A 15,145-nucleotide genomic window follows, 5' to 3' on the forward strand; every position below is an offset into this window, starting at 1 on the left:
CATACACCAGCTTTTGAGAATTTTCCATGCAAGGACACTGAAGTTATTATTATGTTCAGCAAGAGAATTCAATTCTTTTCTCTCCCAGAAATGTATAGCCACAAATCAAATGTCAGATGCAGATAGATGTAGTGGACAGTGTGAATTTCATTTAGAGACATCTCACCTTTTTTAAAAAAAAATAAATAGATAGATAGAATGAATCTGAAACCAAAGGAGAAAACAATGTCAACTGATTGAACTTAAAAGTAGTTTTTGAAATTTTTCATACCCACCAAACACTAAAACAAATTTGCACGTTGCAGACTTTCCTTCCTTAGATAGAAAGAGCCAGTTTTAAGAGATAAATCTAGATGGTGATCCCATAATCCTTTAGCAAGAAATCCTTTTCTGAGATACCCACAAAGTGCCTTTAGAAAGTTGACAAAATTACTGTCCTACCAGCTATCTTCCACTCTAGCTGCCAGAGGAAAAGTTTTCCAATCAAATGTAGCATTTGATATGTGTTAGTCGTTCCTGACTCTAGGGGGCGGTGCTCATTTCTGTTTCAAAGCCGAAGAGCCAGCACTGTCCGAAGACGTCTCCATGGTCATGTGGCCGGCATGACTAAACACCAAAGGCGCACGGAATGCTGTTACCTTCCCACCAAAGGTGGTCCCTATTATTTTACTTGCATTTTTATGTGCTTTTGAACTGCTAGGTTGGCAGAAGCTGGGACAAGGAACGGGAGCTCACCCCGTCACACGGCACTAGGGATTCGAACCGCTGAACTGCCGACTTTTCGATTGACAAGCTCAGCCACTGAGCCACCACGTCCCCCTTAGACAGGTGTATAAATCATATCATCTCTGCAAAGCAACATGGCACATTTATTGTCATTTGCCCTCTCGATGGATGCCCGTGATTGTAAGAATAATTGCAGCCTCTGACAACATTGTGCATTAGATGTTGTAAAACCATTTTGCATCCCCGTTAACTCTGAGAATTCAGTAAACAGAATGGAAACACTGTGTCATAAATTGTTATAAAGGGAATTCTTTCCTCATATTAATTAAGAAGCTAATGTCCAGGGACTGGCTGGTTTAAACTGGGTCTTGGCTTGATAGAGGATTCAGGATTTGTAGATTAAGTTACCGTATTTTTCAGAGTATAAGATGCACCTTTTCCCACTGGAGACCATGTGCATTTATAATACTCTTATATAAAAGGTGGTTTATAGCAGGGGTCTCCAACCTTGGCCACTTTAAAACTTGTGGACTTCAACTCCCAAAGTTGCCAAGGTTGGAGACCCCTGGTTTATAGCCTCCTTAAGTGGACAGAACCTCATGGTATGTCCCCTGCAGAGTTCATAGTCCTTGGTGCACTCTTAAGGTTGGTTGTTTGCTTGCAGACGTCTCATTACCCAACTAGGCAACATCATCAGTACAAGGGAGTGTAGGGTTTGCTGTCTGTGTACAGTAGTTAATGAGGATGTGGTTTTTTTCCCCTTGATAGTTCCTTGATTAGAATATTAGATGCATTTAATGGTTTGTATTTAACTGGTTGTATTCAGACAGAAGAACCTGAGAGGCTTAGATTTAGATTCCGACACAGAACGGGGATGGTATGGATGGCCTCAAAGGATCCTTTCAGCTGTAGGATTCTATGAAATAGAACAGGCACTGTCTCTGCTCTCTACAACACAGTGCCTTATTTTCCTTTCTCAGCATCTATCAAGCAGACATTCTCTGGAATGAATCCAGATATGGATCATCATCTTAATTTACACATTGCATCCACTGTTTAGTAAATGATGCGGACCTGTAGTGGTGTTAATTATGATTAAAAACATGTTTGTTTGTTCTCTCTCTCTCTCTCTCTCTTTCTCCTACCAGCCACGGAAACTGATTCATCTTGACAGGCAAAATGTTTCAGCACCAAGTTTATCTTGGTCATGGATCCGTTTAAAACATTTGTGCTTCTTCTCAGCCTTCGGTAGACGTTAAGACGGAGGGGAATGTGGCAAAATTGTCCTGCATGTTGGGCCATTATCCTGCTCAGTCTCTCACCTTTCCGTATTTAGTTGTCAGATATAAAGGGAGGTTCCCAAAAATGTTACCTGTGTTTGGACATTTAAGTCTTGTTGTTCAAAATCACAACTGTAGGATCAGGCCATTTTCCATTACCTCTTGTCAGGAGCAAATAACCAGGAGCATTTGTAGAGTTCGAAGCACAAAACAGTTTATTGTTGTTCCCTATACACAAGAATCCGGCCAACTAACAGTCAGAGCTAAATTGGCGCTAGATGAGAGTCAATGGAATTCAAGGGGGGTTGGATGCAATGATTCCAAACTGATGGTGTATTTAACCCTACCTTCTAGCTCGGACGTCTACCTCTTAAAGGACATTCCAGCAACCTTTAATCCAATCATTTGTCATCTTTTTGTGTGTGTGTGTGTGTTTCCCCCAACTTTGCCAATCCTGATCACATTTTCTAGTATGTCAACCCCAACATATGTGAGTTGATCATCACTTATGTGGAAGGATCTGCTTTTATTTGATCTAAGATTGGTTAGTTATCCTTGCAGGCCATGATATTTTTAGTTAGCATTTCCAAAAATTGAAATTTGAAGACATCTATCCCCCCCCCCCCCTCATTCTCAGTGTCTGGCTTTCAACAGTTGTACAATATTGGTGTAAAGACCACTGCCTTTGACTTTCTGTTCTTACAGAATAACACAGTTGGAAGGGACCTTGGAGGTCTTCTAGTCCAACCCCCTGCCTAGGCATCATCTGGTTTGATTGGAATGTCCTTAGCCTTTGTGTCTTTTTTATGGCTTTCCTTGATGGGATTGGCTTGCCAATATTCTCTTTGTACTTAGACCTAGAGAGAGGGAAAACACCATTTAATACTGATTAAAACTATCTTTGTCTTCTTAATATTTAGCACCAGTGGTGAAATTCAATTTTTTTTACTACCGGTTCTGTGGGTGTAGCTTGGGCATGGTGTGGCTTGGTGGGCGTTGCAGGGGAAGGTTACTACAAAATCTTCATTCCCACCCCACTCCAGGGGAAGGATACTGCAAAATCTCCATTCCCACCCCACTCCAGGGGAAGGATACTGCAAAATCTCCATTCCCACTCCACTTCAGGGGAAAGATACTGCAAAATCCCCATTCCCTCCCCACTCCTGTGGGAAGGATACTGCAAAATCTCAATTCCCACCCCACTCCAGGGGAAAGATTCTGCAAAATCCCCATTCCCTCCCCACTCCTGGGGGAAGGATATTGCAAAATCCCCATTCCCACCCCTCTCTGGGGCCAGCCAGAGGTGGTATTTGCCGGTTCTCCAAACTACTCAAAATTTCCGCTACCGGTTCTCCAGAACCTGCTGGATTTCACCCCTGTTTAGCACTCATATTTAATACGAGCTTATTTTTATTTTTAATTTCATTCTAAGACTTCTTTATTTTCAGCCAGCAAAGGGATATCAACTACCTATCTGAAATGGTTAACGTTTCAGCCTCCTCTTTTGAATTCCAGCTGTCATCCTGCCATTTGTATAAAATATTTGCTGCCTAAGATAAAAAAGATGGGAGGAAAATATCTAAGTGTAAATAATTTGTTTGGACATTATGCTTGAATATAGGCTTTTCTCTTTCCGTTATATCTCTTGCCCAAAGGCCTTGTAATATGTGAGCAGGGAGGAATATTTATGCTCTTTGCCCACCCAAGAAAAGTTTTCATAACCGAGAAAAAAAATAATATTAATAAAATTGCAACGTGGATGAATCTCTTGAGCCCTCCCAGTTGCTTCTGACATGGCCAACTTCAGCGGAAGAGAGAGAAAGAAAAAATTGTCCCATTCCACAAAATGGAATGCATTTTTCTATTTACCGTATTTTTTGGAGTATAAGATGCACTCCCCCCCCCCCACTAAAAGAGGCTGAAAATTTGGGTGCGTCTTATTCTCTGAATGTAGCCCCGCCCATCTGTCGGCCTCCGCGTGTCTTCTTCCTGGCTGCAGAGATTGCCACAGACAATGGCTTGTGTTTTTGGGCTCTGCATGTCGCGTTTTCAGCCTCCAAACGCTCCATTTTTGAGCCGTTCAAGGCTGCGGGGATCGCCAAAGCACATCACTGCTGATCGCTGCCTCCGTGCATGCTCACAACCAGCGAACTAATGTGCTGAAGCTAACCAGGCTAAGGATGGTAGCCAGATGAATATACCTGATAAGCCGAGGCAGAATTTTTTTCCCCCTATTTTCCTCCCCAAAAACTAAAGTGCATCTTATACTCCGAAAAATACGGTATCTACTCATGTAGGAAAGCGATAACACACCCTCTTTGGGGTCGACTGTGTGTGCAGCATCTAGCTAACATTTTTTTAGGTAGGGAGAAAAACGTTCAGGAAGCAGGATATAATTACAAAACAAAATGTTGGTCTCAAATAACCGTGACCCCATTTTTGGGGGGAAACCAGAATTAATGACTAGGTGGAAAGTGTTTTACTCGCTGAAGCTTCTTGTCATCTCTCTGGTGAAGCCAGTAAATATGTAACACCAAGTGACTTATTGCATTCTCACTCTGAATTCTCAAGAGTTAATGGGGATGCAAAGTAGCCTTACATGTAGAAGAAAAGAACAGTTAATGCAGGGGTCCCCAACTTTTCGGACCTCAGGCACCACTAATATGATCTGCCTAATGACCGGCTGGGTGGGCGTGGCAAGATGGTTATGTATGTGACTAGGTGGGCATGGCCAACTCGATGTCACTCACGTTGAGGGGCGCCTTGCCAGCCTCTACTTGCCACTCCTCGCCTGCCTACCCAGGCTTCTTAGGGCCCCAACAGGAAGCAGTTGTTGGAGCTAAGCAGCCACCACGAGAAAGAATTGGCAAAACACCTGGCTCAGTTCAAATTGGATCTGACTGAGAAGGAGGCTCAGCAGAAGCACCTCACTGAGGACTTTCCAAGCAGAGGGAAGACCTGTGGGAGTGCAAGGCTAGGAGCCAGCGCCTGGAAGCTCAGTGGGCTGAGATGGTCAGCCAGTTCCAGGCCATGATGCAGTCCCACTGGAACAAGGTCCTCTGGCTCTTCGCCACCAGCGGCACTTCCCTCCAGCCTTCGCCCAAAGTCCTGCACCAGGAGGCTAAAGCAGACCCCGAGTCGGAATTTCTGTCCCCCTCTGACCCATACAAAAAGACCCTGAAGGGGGAGACTCTCTGCAGCAACACAAACCTTCATTGTATGTATCCGGCCCAGGGGCCGTACTTTGAGGACCCCTGATTTAGTGCAATATAAAAAATGCAAATAATTTTTCTGCAGACCACCAAAATTTTCTCACGGACCACCAGTTGATGACCGTTGATCTAATGTACCGGTACAAGGTTGTCAGAGGCTGCAATTATTCTTTTTTTTTTTTTTAATAATCTTTATTTACATTTTCCATTAAAAATAAAAAGAGAATGACACATTATATAAATAACAAACAAAACATACAAGACAACACAACGAAAACCAACAAAACTAGCATATCTATAAACAGTACCTTAATAACCTAGTATTCTGTACTAGGTACTGTGTATCTATATTATAATCCGGAGAAGACAGAACATCTTACATATCTTTATAAAACAATTAGGTCTATCCGACCTCACTTAACTTGTATAATATAAATTTCTCAGTACTTATAATTCCTCTTCTAATTTGGGTTATATTTTCCTCTTCTCTAGCCACCTATAGAATTTTTCCCAAGATAAACATATTTATGTTTATCTCTATCTTTTAATTTTTTGGTCAATTTATCTGCTTCCGCACAGTCTAAAATAATTTTTCTGCAGACCACCAAAATTTTCTCACGGACCACCAGTTGGTGACCGCTGATCTAATGTACCGGTACAAGGTTGTCAGAGGCTGCAATTATTCTTACAATCACGAGTGTCCACAAGAGCGAGCAAATGACAATAAATGTGCCATGTTGCTTTGCAAAGATGATGTGACCTATGTACCTATTCTCACTCTGCAAACGGAGACTTGGTGGCTTCATGATGCTGGAGATAGTCTTTGCCCCAGCAGTTCGAGTCCTAGCACTGGTGGCAGGGTGAGCTCCCATCACTCGCCTCAGCTTCTACTCACTAGCAGTTTGAAAGAGCATGTTATATGCAAGTAGAGAAATAGGTACCACTTCCGTTGGTGTGGTATCTTCTCCGTCCGTAGGGAAGGCTGTTTTCACCCTCTCCAGATTGCTAGAAAGGCTCTGGAGCTAGATAAGAGAGAAAAATGGGCCTTCTGGGCCATCGCGTGCCAGGAGCAGGGTGAGCAGGGGGGGGGATCATGCGCAGGGGTAGGGCACATAGAATTATGGATGCGGGCATGTGCGTGCGCGATCCCCCCCTGCCCCCCCTCCTGGCATGCAATGGCAAAAAGGTTAGCCATCATTGTCCTAGGATATCTTTCTTATTTGGGGAGTATTTTGTATTGAAATGAGAGAAGGTTAGCCTCCCATCCACCCAAATGTGGAAACACAGGTGGGAATTAAACCAGTTAAAGAACCCGAGTTTCCAAGCAAATTAACGTCTACTTTTTCAGAGCTGCTTGGTACGTGGTGACCTGTTACGGCTCTACATTCTGGAACGCTGTCATTTCTAGAAGATACATCTAGAGACAAGGTCTGAATTGCACCCCCTTTCAGTCAATATGGATTTGAGGTCATCCTTGTAAAATGTGTGGAATTTACGATGGCCCGGCTGACACGAATACAGCCGTACCATTGAACTCCGCTGTAATTACGCCACATTATATTAGAACATATGATATAATTTAACTTGGCATAATCGCATCTTTCTTTGCCTATGCAAAGCTCATCGTTTTTGCAAATTACACATTTGCACTAGTAAAGATAATTCATCGCTCGGCTGTGAGCATAAAAATGATGGAGCTTTTCCCTTTTTTGGCTCCGTCATTGATCTTTCGGATTTTACTGTTTGATAACATGAATCACATTTATTAGCCAAGTGTTCATCATAAAGAATGTAGAATGCTTCTCTGCTGTTATCTTCAATTAAGATACATTTCCCCCCCCCCTGCCACTGTCTCTTACGTGTCAATGAAATATTATGGATTCTAATTGGAAATCTAGTTAATGAATTCCTGGCATTGCCAATAATCCAGACAGACTCTCTCAACCATACCTTCCTTTTACCACTTCGCAAAATAGTGGAAGGAGCAAAAAGAGAGAAAGACATTAGAGTAAAAATCTCGTAAGAGTGATTTGATTTATATGCCAAAAAAAAAATGGGATTGGGGTTAAACCAGTACATCTCAACCTTGGCAATTTGAAGATGCATGGACTTCAGTTCCCAGAATTCCCTAGCCAGCTGTGCTTTGCCAACCATACCTTCCTTTTATTAGTTCCCAAACTAATGGAATCATTTTATTGAGTAGAAGGGCTGGGAAGGGAGAAATTCACTTCTTAGTGCAGAAATCTCCTAAAAGTGATTTGATTTGTATGTATAGGGGGGAGAAATCGACATAGGGTTTAAACCAATATTTCTCAATCTTGACAACATGAAGATGCTTGGACTTCAACTCCCAGAATATCCTAGCCAGCTATGCTATGCAGGGGTGGGATTCAGAAATTTTAGCAAGGGGTTCTCTGCCCGGTTGCTGGGTGGGAGTGGCCTACTCAGCCTACTGCACCATGGCCGGGGGAGAGGGGGCGGGGGGCAGCCAGTCCTTGCAACTACCGGTTCAGCAAACCAGATATAAAATTAGCATCTCATTCGCCCGAACCGGCTGAATCCCAACCCTGATGCTACGCCAAGCTAAAGTTGTCCAGGTTGAGAAATGCTGGTTTAGAGTGTAGTTAAGATCAGTAGTGGGTTGCCCCCTATGAAGGAGGTTCTGTGCACAATAGACTGTGATCCAATTACGCACACAAACGCACTAAAGCATGCAAGTCGAGAGAGGAGTCTTGAGAAACTATTTGTTTTAATAAAAACACATAAAAGAAAACACCAACAGCCAAAAGCTCTCCTCTTAGCGAAGTCCATCAGCTCTTCATGGAGGCTTCCCTCAGCATAGGGAGTTCTCGGTCCTTTGTCTGCTTCCTCGGGAGCAAGGCAATGACTCAGCTCTTTTGCTCCATTGAAGTGACTTCAGCCCTGGAGGCTCTGTGGCGCATGCAAGTCTCTGTCTCTCTCCTTGTCTGTGTGAGCCTGTCTCTGTGTCTCTCTTTGGGCTGGAAAAGCCCTCCCTTATACTTCAAGAATGTCCATTGGAAAAAGCCCAGGAAAGACTTGAAATCAAATACTGTGGCATGATTGGCCAGTCCAAACTTACAAGCTGATAACCAATCAATAGTTACAGCTAATCCTGAGAGAACTTATCTCTCACACCCCCGGTTCAGACCGGTTTGCAAGAACTGGTAGTAAAACCGGTGGGAGGCCCCGCCCACTGCCCCAGATGTCATCATTGGCAATCTGCACTTTGTGCGCGCACGATCCCGTTGCGAACTGGTAGTAAAAGTAAGTAGAACCCACCCCTGGTTAAGATGAAGCGATGTTTGGTTCGTGTCTATTTTTACATCGAGAGAAGAGTCTTGTGAAGAGTTGACCAGATTGAAGGGAGAGAGTGAATGTTCTTCCTGGATAGTCTGTAAATCAAATCAATCTTTATAAAGATCATAGGCCAACATCAGAATGTCAATAAGGATTATATATATATTTGCCTTAAATAGAGATTATTTATCAATATTGGCGGAGTTCACATGTTACATCAAATGATAATAAGATTTATTTTTCTTTGGCTAAATGTACACTGCAGAACCATTCATTGGTGATATATAAACCATGATTCAGGGTTTAGTCTGTTCTGGGAGCCCAGCCCGGGCAGTGGTGAAATTCAATTTTTTGTACTACCAGTTCTGTGGGCATGGCTTGGTGGGCGTGGCAGGGTAAAGATACTGCAAAATCTCCATTCCCACCCCACTCCAGGGGAAAGATACTGCAAAATCCCCATTCCCTCCCCACTCCTGGGGCCAGCCAGAGGTGGTATTTGCCAGTTCGCTGAACTACTCAAAATTTCCGCTACCAGTTCTCTGAACTACTCAAAATTTCTGCTACCGGTTCTCCAGAACCTGCTGGATTTCACCCCTGAGCCCGGGGTAGCTTAGTTCAGTAAAATACAGTTCAACCATGACTGATTGCAACTTGTGATGCAACAGAGGCCTCACAATGGAAAGCGTTGTGTGATAGAAGATGACTCAGATCTGTTAGTCTCTACATTTTATCTGCCGCTCACCCTCCTACCCCCGCCCCCCAAAAATCTAGACACTCTGCCTGGATTGTTGAAAATTTACTAACAAAAACTGAATTGTCGAATGTATAGAAAATGCTTTTATATCAACAGCACCCATGCACTTACTGATTTTCGTGGTTTTCTGTTGAGAAATAAACGTGCCCCGGTTGGTGGGTATCCTTCCCTGCTCTGAGATTTGCAGATTTTGTTAAATCCCCGTGCTGTAAACAACACAGTGGGCTCTTTTCAGTCAATTAGGAGGTTTGCAAATTAATTACACTTGAAAGGTACTGCAAGCCAGGGCTCCTGATAGGTATGTACTGGGGCTGTTTAGATCCAGATTGTTCCTTTGGCTGGACCCATGGTGACTGGACTACTACTACTACTACTACTACTACTACTACTACTACTACTACTTCTTCTTCTTCTTCTTCTTCTTCTTCTTCTTCTTCTTCTTCTTCTTCTTCTTCTTCTTCTTCTTCTTCTTCTTCTTCTTCTTCTTCTCCTCCTTCTCCTTCTCCTTCTCCTTCTTCTTCGTCTTCTCCTTCTCCTTCTCCCTCCTTCTCCTTCTCCTTCTCCTTCTCCTTCTCCTTCTCCTTCTCCTTCTTCTTCTTCTTCTTCTTCTTCTTCTTCTTCTTCTTCTTCTTCTTCTTCTTCCCCCCTTCCCCTCCTTCTCCTTCTTCTTCTTCCATATCCGTCATTGGACACTGGCGATCATGTTGGCCATCCTATTTTTGTCAACAGCTGCATGAAAAAGTGCTGCTGAGTTTTGTCCAAACCGGTCCCTTAGGTTTTGAAGCCATGATGTTCTTCTTCTGCCTGGACCTCATTTGCCTTCAATCTTTCCCTGGAGGATTAAGTGAAGGATGCCGTATTTTTTTGAGTGTCGCATCACATGTCCAAAATATTCTAACTTTCGTTTTTTAATGTCTTTGATGATTTCCCTTGGCTTTCCCAGGCAGCTTATCACCTCCTCATTTGTGATTTTATTAACCCAGCTCATAAATAACAGCTGTCTGTAAATCCACATTTCAAATGCTTCTAGTCTCTTCAAGTGGTTTTCTGTGGTTACACGAGGGTGGGCAATGAGAGACAGCTAAAGGGAAGGAAAAGTTGAACTTAGGGATTTGGGCGCGCGATTCTCAGTTCTGGCTTTGCAATACTGCAATACACTTAATCTCTAATAAACTATACCTTTCTCAACAAATGGAGCCGGGGATTGTTTCTATTTAGAGGTGTAAGTTCTGGCAAGTTCGACAACCTATCTTTAAAAGAAGGGAACAGTCAATGTTCTGTGTGCTTTTTTTTTTATAGGTGGAAGTGAATCCTCGTGGGATAAAGAGAAGCTTCAGTCGCCGATCCCGACAGGATCTCATCACGGGATTAGCCACGCGGCACTGTCAGGGCAAGCCAATTTGGGGAGCGCTCACCCGCTTAGTCCTCTGCAGCAGAACCATCTGCTCACAAACAGTACGTATGCAAACACAAACATTCCAGCATCTTGGCGGGTTCAGAAATGTCCCGGGACCGGCCCTGTCGTCAAGCGGAGGGAGACACCCTCTTTCGCTGCCATTTCTTATTTCACTGCCAAGAATAGGAAGAGGGACGGATGGAATTGTCTGCCAGCACTTTAGTCCGCTGCGCCACCAAGGCTCTTACGTATGTTTTCTTTCCATGCTTTTCTTGTGGAAGTGTGAATTGGTAAATTGGTGGCTTCTAGACTAGAGGGCCTGATGAATTTTAATGAAGATGGTATATTTGGAAATATGAGATGGCCAAGCTCCATCTAAGCTTTCTAAACATAATCCTTTTTTTCTTTCAATTATCCTCAGGCAGTGCAAGGAAAGGACTCAAAGTCTTAAGTTTTTTTTTAGCACCTGGTTTGGGGAGTGTGACTCACATCTGCTTACCTCAGGATTTACTGAGATTGCCTGAAGCATCTTTTGAGTAACTTCTTAGTAGCTGTCTTTATCCTGGTTAACACTGATTCATGTTAAACTTTGGGGAAGCGGGTTCCTTACCATGCTTTGTTAATGTAACCCATTTGGTTATTTCAGAACTATTTGGTGGTTAATGTATTGTGCTAATCCAACAAATTGGTTAATTCAGGAACCAGTTAAGCATGTTGTGTTAATGGCACCGTTGAGATGTTGGCATTCGACGGGGAGTTCTCCAGTGATGTCATAATCTCTGTGGGACAATGAGGTCATTAAATGCCAGAACATTTCAATCCCATTTTTCAATCTTCTTCTTCCATCCTCTCTCTTCTCCCCCTGCATTTACATTTGGAATTTAGGCATGGTATTTTTGTGTGTGCAATATGCTAGTGGGAACTTATCAAAGAGAGATCCAACTTAGAATTAAGGAGAAATTTCCTGTCAGTGAGAACAATCAACCAGTAGAATGGCTTGCCTTCATAAGTTGTGGATGCTCCAGGATGGAGCTTCTTCCACCCAGAAGGATGGAAGGCTGAGTCAACCTTGAGCTGGCCAGGATCAAACTCCTGGCTGTCGGCAGAGTTAGCCTGCAATACTGCCCAACCTGCTGTATATCATTTTTGTTAGGATATGGTTTGAGCCTAACAAGTTGTCCAGGCAATATATGTGTTCTGTGACTTTAATATGAATATGTATTGTGTGACTTTAAAGTTTTACTGCTGATTCATTGTAATGCTGAGTCATGCTGTAATTAGATAATCACTGGTTGTAAACGTATTTAAGAAAGGTACTGTAAAGTATTCAGTTGATGATAAGCTACCATTGTGTGTGGAGTTGCTATCATTGTGCTATCATCGTTGGATGGATCTGCTACCATTGTGGTTTGTGAACCAGAGTGAACTTGTTATTCTAACCAACTACTGTTTGTGTGGTAAGAAGAGTTTTTGTATCACTGGACTGATTTAACTGGCAAAGACTTGGATTGATTTAAAGACGATGAGATAGTTTTTTCACTATAAAGTAAACTTTTGATAAACCAGTTTGCACATCTCTTATTCATTGCTCTCAGCAACGTTTCTCTGTGCTCTACACTCTGCTGGTTGGTAACACAACAACAATGGACAATATCCTTAACAATTTTGTTGCTGTTGTTGTTGTTGTTGTCTTCCGCGTGGTGTTCGGAGTGTTTATTGAATAAGAAATAATTCTGCCCGATCTGCAGAAGCAGATGCATTTTTCTTCTCTTTCCTTTCCTCCTCCCCTCACCCCCTTTGCAAAAACCTTTTGAGATATTGTCCCTTAAAACAATGAAGGCTTGTTACATTCTGTTTGTCATTTGCATGTTGTTTGCATGTCAATCGGATTGTAAAGAGATGAGCAGCCCCGTTCAGACAGATGGTGTCTGGAAGCACTAAAACTCTACGGTGTAGAAGGAAAAGATTACGAGACTGCAGGGGAAGAGTTAATGAGTGGACAAAGACTGCCATTAGCAGTCGATGTGGGCTGGATGGAGTGAGTGAAACAAGAGATATCACAACACGCATTCTTTCCAAACCAATCATAAGCTCCTGGTGTATTGTGTAAATATAAATCTAGAGGTAGATATAAGGATTTTCCCAGCATCTCTTCTGGCGTCATATCGTCTTCCAAAGATAAGTAGTCCTTGACTTCTTTTTTTAATAAGTTTTTTATTTATTTTCCATTAAAAACATATATAAACAATCCATCTCTCCTTAAACAGTGTGTCGTCTAAGTACAAATATTTCTGTGCAACATCCTCCCACAAATTATATACATTAAACAATTATACCTTGTGTAACTCTTCATTTCCTTCATAATGTATCTTCTAGTACAAATCCAATAATAACATTAAGCACAGTTATTCTCATCATACTCATATTATCAATTGCCCTTTTATTCTTATCTCTATTTTAATATATTTTCTATTCTTATTGTCTTCTTCCTTTATTTCCAATTTCCTTCCCCCCCCCTCAACTGTTGGTAAAATACTTCCCATATCATATAATAATCAGTTTGTTCTTTCTCTTTAATTGCTAGTGTTAGTCTATTCGTTTCTGCACATTCTAATATTTTCCTAATCACCTTTTCTTCAATAGGAATCTCTTCACTTTTCCAATATTGTGCAAATACAATTCTAGCTGCTGTTAATGCATGAATAATTAAATATATATATTTTCTTTGAGTAGTCCTTGACTTATAAGCACGATTGAGAGCAGCATGTTCCACCGTTAAGCAAGGCAGTTGTTAAACGAGTCCTTTTAGCCGTGGCTGTTAAACGAATCACTGCAGTTACTAAGGGAATTGTGTGGTCTTTGAAGGGGAACCAGGCATTTCCTGATTGGCTTTGCTTGCCAGGAGTCAACTAATCCAGCCATCAATTTTAAAACTGAATCTTTTGAATATTATATTCAAGTCAAGTCACAAGGGTCTTTTGAAAGATGCCGATTACAGTATTTCTATTGTACGTTTTAAACATCAGAATACTTTAGCAAAACAAAAACAAAAAAAGAGCCTTGGTGGCGCAGCAGACTAAAGTGCTGTTAGGTAGCACCAACTGCCTGCAATTACTGCAAGTTCAAATCTCACCAGGCTCAAGGTTGACTCAGCCTTCCATCCTTTCGAGATAGGTAAAATGAGGACCCGGATTGTGGGGGCAATAAGCTGACTTTGTATAAAAAAGAACACCGCTTGGGGTGGGGGTGGGCAAAAGCCCTACTAAGCAGGTATATACAAAAGTATGAAGGCTATTGCTTAACGCATTGTAAGCCTCCCTGAGTCTCCGGAGAAGGGTGGCATATAAATCGAACCAATAAATAAATAAATACAAAACAAAACAAAACAAAACCCAGAATTTATTCTTTTTTGTTGTAGATTGCTAGATAGAGAAGTGTCTTCATTGATTTGTGCCCTTCGATTATATATTTAATTTCAATACGGGGGTAACCACCTAAGGTTTATTTCTATTTTTTAAAAAACAAAACACAAAGTATCTGCCCTATTTTTCTTCTATGTATTAGTACAAATCTACTGTTCTGCTTATTCCTGAAGCTAAATTTTAACTGCAAAACGTAGAAAACGCTTCAAGCTAATTATAGTCCTAATTGAGTTGGTTCCATTAAACTTTTGCCCTCTTTTATGGGTGAAAACCCTAGGAAATCACTGCTTTTAAATTATTTACGGGCTGCTGTTCTCCTGTTTCAGGGATAGACCTGCCATTTATGATGATGCCCCATCCTCTTCTTCCGGTTGGCCTACCTCCTGCTTCGGTAGCGATGGCCATGAATCAAATGAACCATCTCAATACTATCGCCAACATGGCTGTAGCAGCCCAGATGCATAGCCCGCTTTCACGAGCCGGAGCATCAGTAATAAAGGTAAGAATCCGAACGTAGCTCTCTGTCAGTGTTGGGTTACATTATGTCATTTCGGCAGGAAGTAAAATTTCACTTACGCAGATTTCCCGTACTCAGAAAACCAGCTGGAGAGATGTTTGTATACTGTAGGAGAAGAAGGGGCAGAGCTTGAGGGGTGGAGTCAAGAGAGGAAGCTGTTTGGAGTCATTATGTTCCCACAAGCAGTCCCAAGTGCAGCCCCCATTGGATTCTGTTAACACTTATCGAGCAGCAATTTAATGAGATGAATGCCAGGGGTGAAGAAACAGGACCACACATGTTCCACAACTGGAATATTCAGGTCCAGTAAAAAAAGATTTATTGCTCAAGTGTTTTAGGTAAAGTAAAGGTTCCCCTCGCACATATGTGCCAGTCGTTCCCGACTCTAGGGGGCGGTGCTCATCTCCGTTTCAAAGCCGAAGAGCCAGTGCTGCCCAAAGACGTCTCCGTGGTCATGTGGCCGGCATGACTCAGGATAGGATAGGATACGATTGGATATGATAGGATAATTTTATTTCTA

The 15,145-nt window shown here is 42.2% G+C and overlaps 1 protein-coding gene across 2 annotated transcripts in view; it reads left to right on the plus strand.

Annotated features, from left to right (window-relative positions):
* DACH2 (dachshund family transcription factor 2) overlaps positions 1 to 15,145 on the plus strand; it is a 321,981-nt gene that overhangs the window by 243,319 nt on the left and 63,517 nt on the right. For both annotated transcript variants that reach the window (XM_034424032.3, XM_034424031.3), the window contains 2 exons: positions 10,590 to 10,745; positions 14,435 to 14,607. In XM_034424032.3, coding sequence (XP_034279923.2) covers positions 10,590 to 10,745; positions 14,435 to 14,607 — 329 coding nt within the window. The remainder of the gene's footprint in view (positions 1 to 10,589; positions 10,746 to 14,434; positions 14,608 to 15,145) is intronic.

The sequence above is a fragment of the Pantherophis guttatus genome, chromosome 12 (assembly GCF_059756535.1).
Source record: "Pantherophis guttatus breed Tessera chromosome 12, ASM5975653v1, whole genome shotgun sequence".
Lineage (NCBI taxonomy): Eukaryota > Metazoa > Chordata > Lepidosauria > Squamata > Colubridae > Pantherophis > Pantherophis guttatus.